This window comes from Camponotus vicinus, unplaced genomic scaffold (genome assembly GCF_025532165.1).
Source record: "Camponotus vicinus isolate PSW18456_S1 unplaced genomic scaffold, iyCamVici1.0 SCAF_1, whole genome shotgun sequence".
Lineage (NCBI taxonomy): Eukaryota > Metazoa > Arthropoda > Insecta > Hymenoptera > Formicidae > Camponotus > Camponotus vicinus.
The window spans coordinates 7,144,393-7,161,862 of record NW_028141945.1 but is presented as its reverse complement, the minus strand read 5'-3'; the positions used below and the strand labels follow the sequence as shown (position 1 = coordinate 7,161,862).

General features: G+C 27.4%; 2 protein-coding genes across 4 annotated transcripts; one reads left to right on the top strand and one right to left on the bottom strand.

Annotated features, from left to right (window-relative positions):
- Window positions 1–533: 533 nt before the first annotated feature.
- On the bottom strand, window positions 534–5,994 carry LOC145970730 (uncharacterized). Of its 2 annotated transcripts, none has more exons than XM_083097656.1 (3): window positions 5,846–5,994; window positions 3,027–5,311; window positions 534–2,466 (listed from the first exon to the last, which is right to left on the bottom strand). In XM_083097656.1, the coding sequence occupies exons 2-3, from the start codon at window positions 4,701–4,703 to the stop codon at window positions 2,233–2,235; spliced, it is 1,911 nt and encodes a 636-aa protein (XP_082953782.1). In that variant the 5' UTR covers window positions 4,704–5,311; window positions 5,846–5,994; the 3' UTR covers window positions 534–2,232. The 2 variants fall into 2 exon arrangements, with proteins under 2 accessions (XP_082953782.1, XP_082953773.1); XM_083097647.1 differs by having other exon boundaries at window positions 5,791–5,866.
- Window positions 5,654–16,773, top strand: Vps51 (vacuolar protein sorting 51). 2 transcript variants are annotated; one of them, XM_083097624.1, is made up of 12 exons: window positions 5,654–5,948; window positions 6,644–6,736; window positions 7,117–7,251; window positions 7,319–7,540; window positions 7,647–8,230; window positions 9,194–9,407; window positions 12,233–12,457; window positions 12,718–13,049; window positions 13,280–13,457; window positions 14,153–14,265; window positions 14,343–14,510; window positions 16,132–16,771. In XM_083097624.1, exons 2-11 carry the CDS (start codon window positions 6,656–6,658, stop codon window positions 14,449–14,451), a joined length of 2,193 nt encoding a protein of 730 aa, XP_082953750.1. In that variant the 5' UTR covers window positions 5,654–5,948; window positions 6,644–6,655; the 3' UTR covers window positions 14,452–14,510; window positions 16,132–16,771. The 2 variants fall into 2 exon arrangements, with proteins under 2 accessions (XP_082953750.1, XP_082953759.1); XM_083097633.1 differs by lacking the exon at window positions 5,654–5,948 and having other exon boundaries at window positions 6,653–6,736; window positions 16,132–16,773.
- Window positions 16,774–17,470: the final 697 nt, after the last annotated feature.

The window sequence follows — 17,470 nt, the reverse complement described above, 5'->3', positions numbered from 1 at the left end:
GAAGGTAGAAACCAATCATGTTCGATTGTTACTTAGCGCAGTGATGGTAGGCCGGGTGACTTTTTCGCGCATGCGCGAGTAGTAATCACAGGAAAGCAACGGTGTATCAGATAGCGGATTATGGGCGCCAAAGTTTTGGCGGGCAACAGCATCTGAGTCAGTGATTTTTGTATCTTTTTCTTTTTCAGCTTAATTAAATTTTTGATAATAATATATATGATAGTGTGCTGTTGGTCGCTCGTAAAAATTTTCTAAAAATTTTCCTTCAGAAATTTATTTAAGGGCGACCAGTGACACACCTTTTGCTTCTACTAGATACTTCGTTAACGCCGCGTTCGCGGCGCATGCGCGAAAAAATCACCCGGCCTACCATTACTGACTTAGCGGCCATTGGCCACATTCAGCGGATTCAACCGTGTGGCATCGCCAATTGGTCAATTCAAAATAAAAACTCTAATTGGTCAAACGGGACGCTCCGATGTGGTACTAGTAAATTCAAAGGGTTAAATAATGTGAAAAAGACTATATTTTTACATAGTGCAATTCTTGAAAATTATATTTAATAAAACATACAAAAAAATATAATTTTTTAAATATGCACACACACGCACATGGTTATAAAGAGAAAAAAATATATTTAATTGAAAAAAATAATCAATGTTCTCTACGTGTGTGTCATGTATGTGTGGCATACATGTATATATGTGCACATATTTAAATAAGTTACTCTTATCTTATCCTTTTGTATAATCACGTTTAAATATATTTACATACATAACATTGCCATCATATATGAATTTTTTTTTGTAAAATAATGCTAACAACCATAAAAAGAATATCAATTTCTATTAATAAAATAACATAATTTCGTATCTTAGTATAACAATGTCTGTAGTAAAGCAATGTCTTTTCATTTTTATCCGTTACAATAATTTTATTCTTTTTAAAATGACTTGTAATATATATAAAATTTAAATTAGCATCATATAATAATATGAGGGGAAAAAAATTATATATCTTTTTTTTTAATATTATTATTATGTGATGCTAATTTAAATAACGTTTAAGAAGAGATAAAGAATCCTTATTTCTAATTGTTATCTAATTTTTATAAAACAATGATTCTTTATTTCTCTCTAAGCGCTGATTATCTTAATGCAAAAATTTTCTATTTTAAAATTAATAAAGCAATTTTCTCTCTTTCTCTCTCTCTCTGTTTCTATTTAGACATCGATAATTCTACACTTTTGAAATGCATAAACTATAAGTTAAAAATATGTAAGTTTAAAAAAATCGGTAGAGAGTGATATATACTTATATACATATTAAACACTTATCCATATAGGTACATTTTTTTAATTTTTTTTTTTGGAAACTATTATTTTATATTTTTTATATAGAGCATTGTAAAAAAAGATAAAATTTTCGAAATTTTTGGACAATGATCGACTAATATAATTAAAAAACATTTCCAAAAAAAATATATTAAATATTTTTTTTACAAATAAAAATTATAAATTATTATGAAGGAAGTTATTATGAAAATTATGTAAATTCCATTTTTATTTTTTGATATTTTAAAGGCTCTAATATTGTCGAACAAAAATTTATTATTCGAGATCCAAGACGGTTTTTTTTCCAAAACTACTATAAATTATGAACATTTATTATAAATATATCATGAACTGCGAAAGTAAATAAAAGTTGCCGAAAACCTTTCAATAAACATTTTGAATTAATATTTTAGGAAACATACTGCCTAATTAAAAAATAATATAGTAGAATTCCTTTATTCTGTCTCTCCCTATTCAAAATCAGCTGTAGACTTATATATGTACTGTATATATATAAACTAGAATTCTCTTTTTATTTTCTTTTATTACACATTAATCACGTGATCATTAAGTGAAAAAAAATGAGTTAAAAATAGAAAATGTCAATGCTATATTTATTCTGTGTAGATATTCTGAATAGAAAGCGCCAAGATCCCGTGTTATTTTGAAAATTAACGCCGAATCACGATAATTCTAGAATAGAGGAGTTTGATTGCAGTTCGTCAAAAATTAAATAAATTCAAACTTTAACGACATTTCAGAACTATCCAATGTTTTTCAATACTTAAAACGAAACAAATCTAAATCCTAATTATATTTTTGAAAACTTCTTCGACTGTTCATCAATTAATGTAATCAAGAAGAAAGAATTTCGATTGTAAAAAATATCTTTGCAACTTTAGAGTTGATCAATCACCATATTGACAATCGACAGCTTTAACGTTGCTCTGGCCCGTGTCGGTAACCGATGCACTAACGGTGTTATTTTTCTCAAGAAATGCCTAATCTCGCTTCTGATAGGAAACATGGTCCTTCTCATAGTTCCTGTAATCTTCTTCCGTCGTCTTTTCCTCCTTTTCATTACATTTTGTTTCAAATCCTCTAATTCTTCAAAATAATGCTTCTTCTTTACCTGCAATATTTTGAATAATTATTCAAAATTATTTTTATTCCAATATTTCAAGTATAATAATCATTATAAATGATATTACAGGTATCATATAATTTATTAAATATTTCAATTATTTATTCTCTAATTATCAAATATTTGTTTTGTCTGATTTCAAATTATTAATTACTAGTAAATAAATATATGTGTATGTGGGTACACATCATCTATCAATCATATTTGTTATTAATTAATTGCAGAATAACTAATATATAAGAGTTTATATAACTGTATTTCTAATCATTTTATAGTTTATAAATAACAGTAAACAGTTATATATTTGTATATATATTTACAAATCTTTATCTAAAACCAAAATTAAAATTATCTAATGCAGATAATTGTCATATCTATATATGTTTGTATATATATGTGTGTGTGTGTGTGTGTAATTGCTTTTAGCAAATATTTTTTTTAACATTAAAAAGTAAATTGTATATAATTATAATTTTTGAATATATATTCACAATTGTGCGTATTTATATAATCGTTTTCCGTTAGCAAGTATATTTTGTTTAACTTACACTGACTTGCAGCCCAGCTTCGTCTTCCAAAATATCCAAGGAATGCGGAAGCGTTTCTTCTTCCTGTACTTGTACCTTATTAGAATTTAAAATCTCTTCATTAGATTCTGTAGACATTGATAAAATTTCCACTAAACTTTTGTCCATGTTTTGTTTCGTTTTTTGCAAGATAGCAGAAGTTTGATTGTTTTTCATCCAGATTTGTTGTTCGCTCAAACTGCTCGTATAATTTTTCATCTTGCTTTGTTTTTTTATCCTCGATGCTTTTTGGAGATTTTGCTGTTGCTGTTCTTGTTCTGGCAGATTTATCTTAATTAATAGTCCCGGAGGAATACTCGACAAACTATGAACTGGTATCGGAGCACCAAGCGTCGATATATCCCCAGAAAACGGCACTATAATCTTCTTGACGCTTCCCTGAAGATTATTCGCAACATTATTTGAAGCGACATTATTAATTGTAATTGGTTGAAATTGATCTCCCAATTGGATCTTCCAATTGGTCGTAGGCGGAAGAGGTAGTTTTTTAATTTGGTTCTCCGTACTGTTAGGATTAAGTCTAGGAATATTAATAGAAGTCGGTCTTCGTGATTTTCCTCGTTTTTTTGCCAATGGCGCAGGTTTATTGTCAACTTTGGGTTTCTTGCTGGATACAAGTGGCCTAGAAACTGGGCGTTTAAAGACCTTAGAAGAGTCTTTACCATCTTCTCCATCAAGGTATTGATCATCTTCATTTTGCTCAGAAACATTTTCGCTTTCTGCAATATCTTTTATTGTAGGCACTGCGTCACATGGGCCAATCTTGTGGAAACTCTGCTTAGCCTGAAAATGTTTGGAACACAACACGAGCTTGCGTATCTGATTGGGCGACATTTTGAGCAGATCTTCGCGACCGAGAAACTGACACCAGCGTAAACATCGACCTATTTCGTATGCCGGGAACGGATGAAATTTGTAATGTTCAATCTTATTCCTCGGATCGGACCTTAATCGACCACAAGCCGCACAAGCTTGGCTTTCTAGGACTTCAGTAGGCAACGACTCCAGCTTCTTGCACTTATCCGGAAAGCTGAAAAGTTTTGATTCCACCTGCGAATCGACAATAGACGGTTCTGATTGATCCACGTGATCGGCATCACGAAACTTAGGAACAGCATTTTCCATTAATCTTCCCTTGAATCCTGGAACAAACTGGGAACCATCAAAATGCTTAGAACAGATATAGCAAAAGAGGATTTCTTTCCTTGTCAATCTGTAATAAGAGTCTACGCCAACAAAATCCAGCCATTTGAGGCAGCGAAATTCTTCCCCAGGAAAATGATGGAAGGTTGTTCCATCATAATCTGCAGTAGGTGGATCTCTTCGTGTTCTTCCACAAAGAACACATGTTATATTATACAAACTCTGCTTGGGATCGTAAACTGATGGAACTGCAGTAGGATTTAAGCGGTCCAAGTACTCATTGAGAAAATCTTGCGACTGGAAATGCTTAGAGCAAACCATACGTTGAAGAAGTTGCTTTTTTGTAAGTTTGTAAAGATCCTCACGACCGCAAAACTCAAGCCAATAGCGGCAACGAGGCTCATCGTTCACTGGAAAGCCAAAGAACATGTACTCTTCCTCGCGATTGTTAGGATTCATACGCGAACGGCCACAGACAACACAAGGATGTGGCATAGTTGTGATATTGTTCTTAAAAATCAAGTAAATCTAGTTCATAATTCAAAATTGAAGTTATAGATTTAAAAAATCAAATGGCCTTTGTATCCTTCATCTTCATAATTTTAGCTTGAGAGGTAAATTGTAACTTTCAAATTTCTCTTTTTCATAATTAAATTGGTTGCCTTTGAATGTAAATACGTCTTCCTGTCCATAATTTGCGGTTAATGTTAGCTTTCAAAACACCATAAATGTAAAAATCTTCCTTTTAATGGCTTACAGTTGGTATTATAATTTTCAAAAGAGAGTCAAGTAGTTTTCAAATATTTTTCTCATAGTTCACATTCCTTTCAGAGCTTTCCATAGTTTAAACTTTAAATTATGGCTGTTATATTCTCTCCTTCGTAATCCATGGCTGAAATTGTAACCTTTGAATGTGGAGAGATTTTCGAATCCTTTCTTTCATAGAAATTGCGCACATTGAAATTGTGCTAAGATCAAGTAAACTTCAAGTTTTTCCTCTTCGCAGTACAGTTTAATGTAACAACTGACAAATTTTAGGAATTTTTAGAAAGAAATTTTATATAATTTTATCTGTGTTCTATCTTCAGAATATTCTCCTATAGCTGAAAATAATTATGAGATACGTTAAGGATATTTACAATTAACAATTAGTAGAAAAAGAATTAAAGATATATATATATATTTATGCTTCAAAAAATATTTGTTTCAAAATAAATTTTGTCGCTTTATTTTCTTGGTCTTTTATTGTATCCAAAAGAGGTCAAGTTGCAAACAAATTTAATAAAATTTATTGAGAAACAATAGCAACACACAAATGAAATTCAATTTAAAATCAATTGCACATATTATATGTCTTATAATTTATGTATGTATGAGATTTGTGGCGTAATTTTTTCCCGTCTAATTATTTCGTCGCAATTTTGAAATGCTTTTAACGAAGAAGAGATGTATAGCCGCTAAATTGTAAAATTTTCGAAATAAAACATAACATTGAAAATTTTTATTTTGTTAGAATTCGCGAAATGCTATAGAATATTGAAAATTATTGAGAAAATATTATTAAAAAATTAGATGTGTGTACTTGTTGCAGTAACGAGTGAGGTTATGTCGCTTTGCTTAGCGTTCAGAAATCTAACCTGCAAACGTCATTGGATGACTTGATGGCTTGATGTAGAATTGACAGTTCCTTGTTGATATTTGCCAGCGTAGCATCGAGATAAACATAATATAATAAAGATTGTAAGTAGTAAAATTGAGAGATATTGTTGTTTAAGAAACAAGAAGCATTTTGATGATGAAATTGTTGCATTTTTTTAAAAATTATATCAAAATATTTCCTTTTTATGATAATGGAAAATGTATTTCTAGAAATGTTTTAATATAGTATTTTAAAATATAAGAAAGACAATGTATGTATATATATATATATATATATATACACACACACAGCGTTTATCATAATTTTATATATATATATATATATATATATATATATATATATATATATATATAATTATGATAAACGCTATATTTGAAAATTTAAGATTTATGCCTCATATTCAGTGTCTCTAATATTCAGGATTGTAATATGAATCTTTCCCTCATTTACATATACACGGAAAATTTATATTACACAACCTGTGAAACAGATTAAGATACATTTTTATGTACGTATGTGTATACATATGTGTGTTGTGTCTAAAATAGTTTTTTAATTCCTCCATCAAAAATTGTAACACACACATTTATATATATATATATATATATATATATATATATATATATATATATATATATACACACACACACAAAATATATATATATATATATGTACATATATTTATATATTGTCTTTTATTAGTAAAGAATCTGAATAAATTAATAAGGACAAATCAAAAAATTAAATAAAATTTCTTTTATTATTTCTTGGAAAGAATATTTGAAAGATGGCAGAAAATGTCAACAATCCATATGATATTAATGGACAACATTTCAATTCTGACATGTATTTTCAAAAGTTATTAAAGGTGAGTTAATTAAAATATAGATATTTAATAAATATTTTAAAAAGTGTAAGCTATAAATTAAATAAAACTTTATTTTTTAAATTAAAAATTATTTAAATCATTTATTTCTTTAATTTTCTCAAAATTAATAAAGTTATTGTTGTTTTTGCATAAAGAATTACATATTTTAAATTTTATACAGAGACAAAATACAACAATAAAAACAACACATGCTACTTACATCTTTTTATAGATTATATTATCAATATACAAATTATTATGTCCACCATATTATATCTTTTATTTATTAATTACAAATTTTTATATATAATTTAATTTTGTTATACTACTTAATTTTTTTAAATTTGTTTGCGTCATTTTATTTCTTTTTTTTACATCAGGAATGTACACTAAAGCAAATTATGGATCACGAATCTGAGATTATAAAAAATACTCAGACTTTACATTCAGATATGCAGACTTTGGTATATGAAAATTATAATAAATTTATATCTGCCACAGATACTATTCGTAAGGTAAGCTTATTATTTTTTACAAAATTATAAGCTATTAGATTTGTTTTTAATTTTGAATATGATTTAGATGAAAGCAGACTTCAAGGAAATGGAAGACAGTATGGATCTCTTGGCAAAGAATATGGATAGCATTACTTCTTTTTCAGAGCAGATCTCTTCAACTTTACATGGAACAAGACAACAAATTGCCAAGTTGTCTTCTGTACATACTCTGTTACAAAAATTGCAATTTCTTTTCGAGTTGCCTGGCAATCTTAAAGATAGAATGAATGAAGAAAATTATGAGCAAGTACGTACTTAAAGTTTATTTATATTTGAGTATATAAGATATAATAATAATACAATCTCTTTTTTATCAATTCTTAAATCGTGATTTATAAATTATTTATTTTCAGGCAGTTAACGATTATGTTAATGCGCAAAGAGATTATTTAAATCAATACAGTAATATGCCATCCTTCCAAGGCATTCAGAGAGATTGCGAAGATATTTTAGAAGAATTAAAATCCAAACTCAGATTACAATTTCATAAAAGAGACACTTCCATTAAAGCTCTAGCTGAAAATGTCGAACTTTTATTACAATTAAAAGAACCAGCTGATTCTTTATGCATTGAGTTCTTAACACATACTGAAGGAAGATTAACAGAACAATTAGAAATCCTAAAAAATATGTGCGAAAACGATATTATAGAGTTTATGGATATGGCTTTTTCAGGATTTCTCAGTAATTTGTGCCTGATTGTGGCTTCCTATAACGATATGTTCATAAATCGATTATTGGAAGATAATGATTTAGTTGATGACTTTGAAAATCATTTGAATAAATTTATTATGAGCAATATGAAAAAATATTTTGATATAGTGAGCAAACGAGTAGAAGATGTGAGTGATACAGCACTTTTGGTGAGAGTTCTTGACAGATTTCATCACAAACTGCAGGCAATGAATATATCATGCAAGGAAAAGGACTTTGCCAGGTAAGGAAAAAAATGAAAAATATATTTAAATAAATTAAAAGTAATTTGGAATAAAGTAAATAAGATATATGAAATGGAAAATATGTTTGACAAAAAGTAGAAATAATAATAATATATAATATATATATATATATGCTCACAATCGTTTTACTTTAAAGAGATATCGACATCTAAATACACAAATAAAATTGAAAAAGATAAAATAAAAGAGCTATAATTTTTATGTAATTCTATGTGTGATAATTAATAATATTTTTTAATTTTATCATATCAACTCTGCTATTGTGCATACATAGATTTTTGCATTAGATTATCAGGCAACATTCTATGTGGTATTTATAGGTAGGACATTTTAAATATTTTTAAACATTAATATTTAATTGATTATATATATTAGACAAATAAAAATGCATAAAAGTTAATTTTTTTAGTATCTATCTATATAACTTTATTCCATGTTTAATACTTCTAAAACAAGTTTATGAGTATGCCACCAGAGAAAAATAAAATTTTTCTTTTTACTTCAACATAATTGAAATTTAAAATTCAACAGTTTAGACCAGAAACAACTTACATATTAATAGTTTTATATATATATATATATATATATATATATATTTATTTATTTATTTATTAGTAAAAAGACTGACGTGTACATGTGCGTGTGTGTATGTATTGTTGCAACATTTTTATAAAATCTCAGTCTTCTATCAAATCATCAGTCTTTTTACAAAAATGTGCTTTGCACATTTTATAAAGTGTTGAATTATAGCAACATGCATTTTAACATTTTAATAAAATTCACATTTTGCTAAAACAGCGTTTTTACAAAAATCTAGAATTTATAAAGAAAATTGTAATATACATATGTACACATATACATATACAAGATTAAAATATTGTTATGTATACATATATTATATGATAAAAAAAATAAAATAAATTAAAATAATTATTTTGCAGAATTGGAACTGACATTGTTGTGAATGCTGGCCGAAAGCAATGTCGCAATCATTTACACAGTTTGAAGCAACACTTAAGCGAAACTTTAGTAAAAGTGAGACAAACATTAGCCACCAAACTTACACAGAATAGCGACGGAAACTTAACAGAACTTCAAGCCATGCTTATCATGCCTATCATTGAAAAAGTTAAAGGAGTTTTGCAGGATTTATTGGTTTGTATTTTCTTCCTCCTCATTATTTCTTCAGTTCTTTACATTTTTTTATTATAATTACATTAATAAACATATGATATCGACATATAGTATAGACTATAATATCACTACATAATCTTAATTTTCATATATATGTGTATATATATATATATATATATATATATATATATATATATATACAGGGTGGACCATTTTAACCTTTAATGGAGAATAACTCGAAAACCAAGCCCGGGAGAGAAAAATGTTTTAGACAAAAGTTGTTTGGTTTCGAGGGGGCCATAAGATGGTATCATTGGTTTGACCTTGAAGAGTTATTTGAAGGTCACATGAAGGTCACCTTCAATTTCTTAAATGGAACCTACTATTTGTCATTGCATATTCTTGTAGCTTATCTCGAGAGCTTTCCAAAACACTATAATTAAGTACCTTTTCGTTAAGTACTTTTTGAGTTATGAGGCTTGAAATAATTTCTTAATTTTACATAAACCGTAAAATATCTTGTAAAATATTCATTTTTCGATTATCTTACCTTAACACTTTTACGTACAAAATAATGACAGGAATCAATTGGTGTAAAGAAAACACATAGTTGTTTTTAAGAAAAAATATGGAATTGTTAATTGCAAATTACATATTTTGTCTTCAAAACAACTATGTGTTTTCTCGAGATAAGCTACAAAAATATGCAATGACAAATAGTAGGTTCCATTTAAGAAATTGAAGGTGACCTTCATGTGACCTTCAAATAACTCCTCAAGGTCAAACCAATGATACCATCTTATGATACCATCTTGGTCCCCTCGAAACCAAACAACTTTTGTCTGAAACATTTTTCTCTCCCGTGCTTGGTTTTCGAGTTATTCTCCATTAAAGGTTAAAATGGTCCACCCTGTATATATATATTATATATTGCAGATTCACACACAAGTATTAGTCAAGATTTTAATTTTATTTAAACTGCCTATTTTTCTTATATATTATTTAGATTTTTGTAGATATTACAGGACTGCAATATCTTTGTACGCGCGCGCGCGCATGTGTGTGTGTGTATGTGTGCGTGTGTAAGAAGTCTCTAAAAAATAAAGAAGCAGAAAGAGAGAAAAAAATAGAAACTGTGTATGTATATATATATATATATATATATATATATATATATATATATATATATATTATACACACACAGGGTAGACCATTTTAATCAATACACGCGAATATCTCGGAAACACTGCATTAAATCGAAAAATGTTCAGATATGAGTTGTATGGCTTGAAGGGGGACATAAGATGGTACCACTGGTTTGACCTTGGGTGGCGTTGTCAAGGTCAGGGCAAGGTCACTTTGGATTTTTTAAATGGAACTCCCTATTTTTTATTACATATTCTTGTAGCTCATCTCGAGAGTTTTCCAAAACACTATAATTAAGTTAGTTGTCATTAAATACTTTCCGAGTTCTGAGGTTTGAAATCATTTCTTAATTTTACATAAATCGTAAAATATCTTGTAAAATATTCTTTTTTCGATTATCTTACCTTAATACTTTTATGTACAAAATAATGAGAGGAATCAATTGGTGTAAAGAAAACACATAATTGTTTCGAAAAAAAAAATGTAATTTGCAATTAACAATTACATTTTTTTTTTAAACAACTATGTTTTTTCTTTACACCAATTGATTCCTCTCATTATTTTGTACATAAAAGTATTAAGGTAAGATAATCGAAAAATGAATATTTTACTAGATATTTTATGGTTTATGTAAAATTAAGAAATGATTTCAAGCCTCATAACTCGGAAAGTACTTAATGAAAACTAACTTAGTTATAGTGTTTTGGAAAGCTCTCGAGATAAGCTACAAGAATATGCAAAAGCATATAGGGTGTCCCATTTAAAAAGTTGGAGGTGATCTTCACATAACCTTGACAACGCTATTCGAGGTCATAATAATGTTGCTGTGTAATGCGCCACATAAAACCCTATAACTTTTGTATGAAACATTTTTTTTTTAAATGCGTATTTTTCGAAATATTAAGGGGTTTCCACACTTTTGGTAAACCCTGTATATTGGAAAGAAGAAAGTATATAAAAAATATAAATCCCCCCCAATTTTCATAAACTAATATTGCACAAAGCTCTGTGACATGCTCTTAAAAAACGGATATATAATTTAAAATATTTTTTCATAAATAAAATTTAATTTTTAAATTATAATTTAAAGAAAAATTTATAGAAAATACAAGGTAGTAAGGATAAATTTTGTTCTAAGGATATACTATGGTGAGTAATGGATCTTGCAAAGAAAGCAATAAAGGAAACATTTCGAAAATATTTCTATTCTTAAAAAGACGTAGAAAGGAAATATTATTATTATTAAATACTTTTCTTTTAATAACATATGTTATATTTTACAACTATAAATGTCCGCGCGTATATAGTGTGTGTCTGTATATGTATTTTTCTGTGAGAGAAAGAAAATATATACATATATGAAAATCAAAGTTACTGAAAGATGTAGATATAGATATAATATGTCCTATAATATAAACAATCTTTTTCCTTTTTTTTAAAATTCTTATCTATTTTAAATTTTTATTTAATTTTTAAATTTTTTTAGTTTATCTTCAACCTAATTTTATTAAGAATTCAATCTTAATTGAATTTTACATTAATTATTTTTGATATAAAATAAAATTTTTTCTTTGATAATTATTTTTTTAGTAGTTTTTGAATTTTCGAGGGAGAGTGATCTATAATATAATATAATATAAATATATAATAATATAAATTAAATGAAAAAGAGGGGACTTAAATTACAATTGTTCTTTTAGGTATTTTTGCAACAAGATCTATCGTTTAATCGAAAGACGCAGTTTCTGCAAAGTTTTTGTGTGGATGAAGTAAGAGAAGGATTAGTAATTGGTTTCCTGCATCATCTTACAGCTACAGCAGCTGGATTCTGCAATGGATCTGATGTGCCAAAATTTCCGCCCACCTTATTACTTTTGCTCAGTAAAATGTGCATTGAATATAAAGATAGCAACGTCCGTTATTTGGTATTTAGAAATAGAACAATTTCAAAAAATATTTTGTGTGTGGGGGGGGGATCTTTATCAATTATATGATAAAGATAAAAATATCAATAATATAAATATAATATAAATAAAAATATATAAATATAATATAAATATTATATATACATATAGATATAATATGAATAAAAATATCAAAATTAAAATAAAATAAATAAAAATCAATAGTGTTTAAGTAAATAATGTGAAAAAATAATATATTAATATGTTTGTATACTTTGCAGCTCACGGCCACCGATGATCTTTTCAGTATTGATCAATATACATCTTCAGAAAACATAACTCCCAGGTCAGAAATATGTAATCACTTTCAGGAAGCTGCACAAAATTTGCTGAATCATTATGTACGAATTCAAGGATTAGCAGTTTCCCAAATGTTAAGGAAATCCGTAGAAACCAGGGATTGGTTGCACACAATTGAACCTAGAACTGTGAGAGCTGTGATGAAGAGAGTTGTTGAAGATGTAACAGCTATTGATTCCCAAGTTGCTGCTCTATATGATGACAATGATGGTCAAATAGATAGAAGTAGCGACAGCAGTAGAAAGACTCACAGGTAAAAAATTGAAAATCCTGTTCAATTAAATATATCTTGTTTTCTTCGAAATATATATCTGATAATTGATATAAAAATGAAATTTTACATTATTATTAATGAAATTATACAATATTAATTATATGTATCTTTGAATTTTGAAATATTCTTTAGATTTTCCCTCAAATTTATTATTTATCGAATGTTAAATCCTTAAATTTGAGATAAATAATCCGGATTTCTTTTTTTAGCATTAGTGTCTCGAAACATCACTATAGGTCAAATTGGTCATCCTATACACCCAGTCACATCGATTCCTCTCTAGTGTCGAATATTCATAAACTGTTCTCCGAACGGATTGAGATTTTTTCGTCCGTGCAATTCAACAAGGCGTCTATTCTAACAGGAATCATTAAAATAAGCTTAAAAGTAATATTAATGATAATATACTATATACTCTTTAATAAATGATACAGGAATTAAGAATTTTCTTAAGAATAATAATTACATCAAATGTAGTGTAAAATTTGTAATATAATAATGTAATACTCGCGATTTTTAATTTACTTAATCTTTGATTTTACTTATTTTTGTTTTTGACGTTAATTTACTTAATCATTGATTCGAATGAAATCTCTTTATATTTTTTTTTATTTATTATTCATCATTAGTTTCATACACAATTTGTTATTTCAGTTTATTTCGTACATATATTTTCAATTTTTAATTTAATTCTTTTCAATTATTAATTACTTTCAACTTTTCAATTATTTATTTATTTATTCCTCTTATTTGTTATGTATTAGTTAATTACTTTTTAACATATAGAGTGATAAAAATTCTTCCGAATTAATATTTTTAGCAATATACCCACAATAATTGCTCAGATGCAGGATAGTCACAATGACAAGATAGCACAGCTATTATCACTTTGCAAAGTTAATTCATTTTTTTTTTCAATTTTATCATTGTTCATCTGGCAATATATATTTCATATTTTTGCTATTATTCACAACTGTTGTAAAAGACTGTTGTTTAATAATTATTCTTTTTAGTGATAATTTTTTTTGTAATATCCTAAAATATTTCCTATAATAAAATATCTCTCTCTTTTCTGTATATAGACTTTTCTAGAATGCGTAAGATTGCGAACGTTCAGTAAATATGGCTTGCAACAAATCCAGGTGGACACTCATTATTTGCAGCTTTATCTGTGGGGATTTGTGTCGGATGAAGAGTAAAGTTTATATTTAATTTTTTGCAGGGTAAATAAAATAATTTCATATTTACGCTAAAATATTTTATTATTTGTAGCGTGGTTCATTTTTTACTGGACGAGATTTTGGGTAGTGCAGTACACAGATGTTTGGAACCAGTTTTGATGGAGCCCAGTGTGGTAGATATTATTTGTGAAAGGGGTTGAATTGTGAACAACTGCAAATTATTTTTTGTGCAATTGCATATGCTATAATATCATAAATGGTAAAATATATAATTTATAAATATAATAGTAAAACGATTATAATATAAGTATATGAAACATGAATAAATATGTATAAATAAAATATATAATAAAAATATATTATATATATATATATATATATATATATATATATATATATATATATATATATATATATATATATATATATACAGGGTGTCCCATTTTAACTTGGACAGTAACATATCTCAAAAACTAAGCCCAGCAAACAAAAATGTTTTAGACAAAAGTCGTATGGTTTCGAGGAGGCCATAAGATGGTACCATTGGTTTGACCTTGAAGAGTCATTTGAAGGTCACGTGAAGGTCACTTCAATTTTTTTAAATGGACACCCTATATATTTTTGCACATTCTTGTAGCTTATCTCGAGAGCTTTCCAAAACACTATAATTAAGTATCTTTTCGTTAAGTACTTTTTGAGTTATGAGGCTTGAAATAATTTCTTAATTTTACATAAACCGTAAAATATCTTGTAAAATATTCATTGTTCGATTATCTTACCTTATAATACTTTTATGTACAAAATAATGAGAGGAATCAATTGGTGTAAAGAAAACACATAGTTGTTTTTAAGAAAAAATATGGAATTGTTAATTGTAAATTACATATTTTTTCTTCAAAACAACTATGTGTTTTCTTTACACCAATTGATTCCTCTCATTATTTTGTACGTAAAAGTATTCAGGTAAGATAATCGAAAAATGAATATTTTACAAGATATTTTACGGTTTATGTAAAATTAAGAAATTATTTCAAGCCTCATAACTCAAAAAGTACTTAACGAAAAGGTATTTAATTATAGTGTTTTGGAAAGCTCTCGAGATAAGCTACAAGAATATGCAATGACAAATAGTAGGTTCCATTTAAGAAATTGAAGGTGACCTTCATGTGACCTTCAAATAACTCTTCAAGGTCAAACCAATGATACCATCTTATGGCCCCCTCGAAACCAAACAACTTTTGTCTAAAACATTTTTCTCTCCCGGGCTTGGTTTTCGAGTTATTCTCCATTAAAGGTTAAAATGGTCCACCCTGTATATTACAATATATATATTTTTCTATTTTTATCTGTTTTCATCATTTTCAATTTCATCAAAATAGCCGATTTGCCATTTTGTTCTTTTCTGCGATTTCCACCTATATTTTGCTCAAAGCATAAAGGTTTAGTACACCGTATAAGAAGCAGCATAGTATAGAGTTAAACGATTTTAATAAGTCTTAATTCTTCACATTCTACATTCTGTATTTTCGAACTTTTCCGCTAATCTCATTTCGTTTTTTTGAAATAATTTTTGTATTAGTAAATTAAAATATATTTGTATACAGACACACACACATACATATATTATCATACATATATTTGCTATGACTTATTTTTCTGTTATGTTTTTATTTTGTTTTACATTTTTTATGAGATTTTTATTTACATAAGTGTTTCGTTTATTGATCTTTCGCTTTTATTTATTTAATTTTATTTTTACTTTTTTATTATTGATTTATATAATCTTTTATCTTTTATTATTTTATCTCATTACAATAATTTGACACATATGTAACATTATAGTGTTATCGCTATATACTAATTTGAATATGATAATCTAGGATATGATCGATCAATTAAGAGACGAACGAGGTCGCAATAAGTTCATATTGTATGGGATATATCAGGGAGAACTTGGTTGTAGCCCCTTGACAGTGGTTACACTCGACTTAATTCAGACTTCCTCTCTCTTGGGATGAGATTCATTCGGCGAGTATCCGGCCTGGGCCCACGCATCGCATTCTATCCAATTTAATATTTTCTCCTGTAAATTTTGCTCTTGGGAAGCCATGGCATTGTCAAACTTTTTTTTGAAAGTTTTGTCAAAAATAATTCTTTTCTTATATTTATAAATCTTAATGTCAAAGATAATATTTTTCATTTTTGCGCATACAAAACGCTTTTATAAGCTAAACGATTTCTGAATAATTGACTGTATATGTTAAAATATGTATAAGGTGATAATTCTTCTATAAAAGAAAAAGAATTTTAATTGTGAAATATTTACGATGTCTGGAATTATAATAAATATGTGAAAATGTAAAAAAATTGCGAGATTTGTAGAACACGTTACTCTACTTTAAAATGGAATATTATAAATATATAATTCGTAGTATATATATGTAATTCGTAATGTAAATATCACTTTTTCTAATTAATCGTAACTTTTGTTAGAAAATATTTTATAATTTGAGAAAACACTGGATGGTGTATAAAATTAAATCTCTATGGAATATACTGAAAATCATGTTTTTCATTCTTAACCTTTGTCACGTTTAAATTTCTTACATTCTTAAATTGAAATGAAATTATAAAATTGGTTTCTTTTATTTTTTCTCTCTCTAAGAAATGTAAAAAAATTATCGAAACTTTTTTTTAATCGCATCTTGTTTTCTTCGGAAATTTAATGTGAGACTGACATTACAAAATGTAATGACATTTTTATCTAATCATATATCATACCAAAAATAATACAAGGCTACAAAACTTTACAATTAAAAAAGTATTTAAATTGAAACTATTTAAAGAATATTGGAGAGAGATGTCGGGCAAAGAAAAGATATCAAATATAAATGACAGACATATGGCAGCAGATATGTACAGATATGTGGCAGCGATATCTTAAGAAACACCTGTGCATGCGTAATTTGTCTGAAATTTCTCGCGGCATTCCATCTAAAACTGCTGCCACATATCAATATCAACGCATATCGTCCTGCTACGTGTCAAAGTGAATCGCTAGTTATGTGAAGTGTTTGCATCAAGATTAAGAGGGAAGAAACAATAAATTATCTACGTAACTATTTTTAACATAATATATACATAATATACATATATGATTTTATATATGACAAAATATGATATTATGAAGCTTATTTTGGATATAAGTTTTCATTCTTT

Excerpts from the sequence above, each read along its gene's own strand:
- LOC145970730 (XM_083097656.1), bottom strand. The coding sequence starts at position 4,703 with ATGCCACATCCTTGTGTTGTCTGTGGCCGTTCGCGTATGAATCCTAAC. Across the intron at positions 2,467-3,026 it reads AAGCTGGGCTGCAAGTCAGT|GTAAAGAAGAAGCATTATTT; the intron begins GTAAGTTAAACA and ends AAAATATTGCAG.
- Vps51 (XM_083097633.1), top strand. The coding sequence starts at position 6,656 with ATGGCAGAAAATGTCAACAATCCATATGATATTAATGGACAACATTTC. Across the intron at positions 8,231-9,193 it reads AAGGAAAAGGACTTTGCCAG|AATTGGAACTGACATTGTTG; the intron begins GTAAGGAAAAAA and ends ATTATTTTGCAG. Across the intron at positions 9,408-12,232 it reads GAGTTTTGCAGGATTTATTG|GTATTTTTGCAACAAGATCT; the intron begins GTTTGTATTTTC and ends TTGTTCTTTTAG.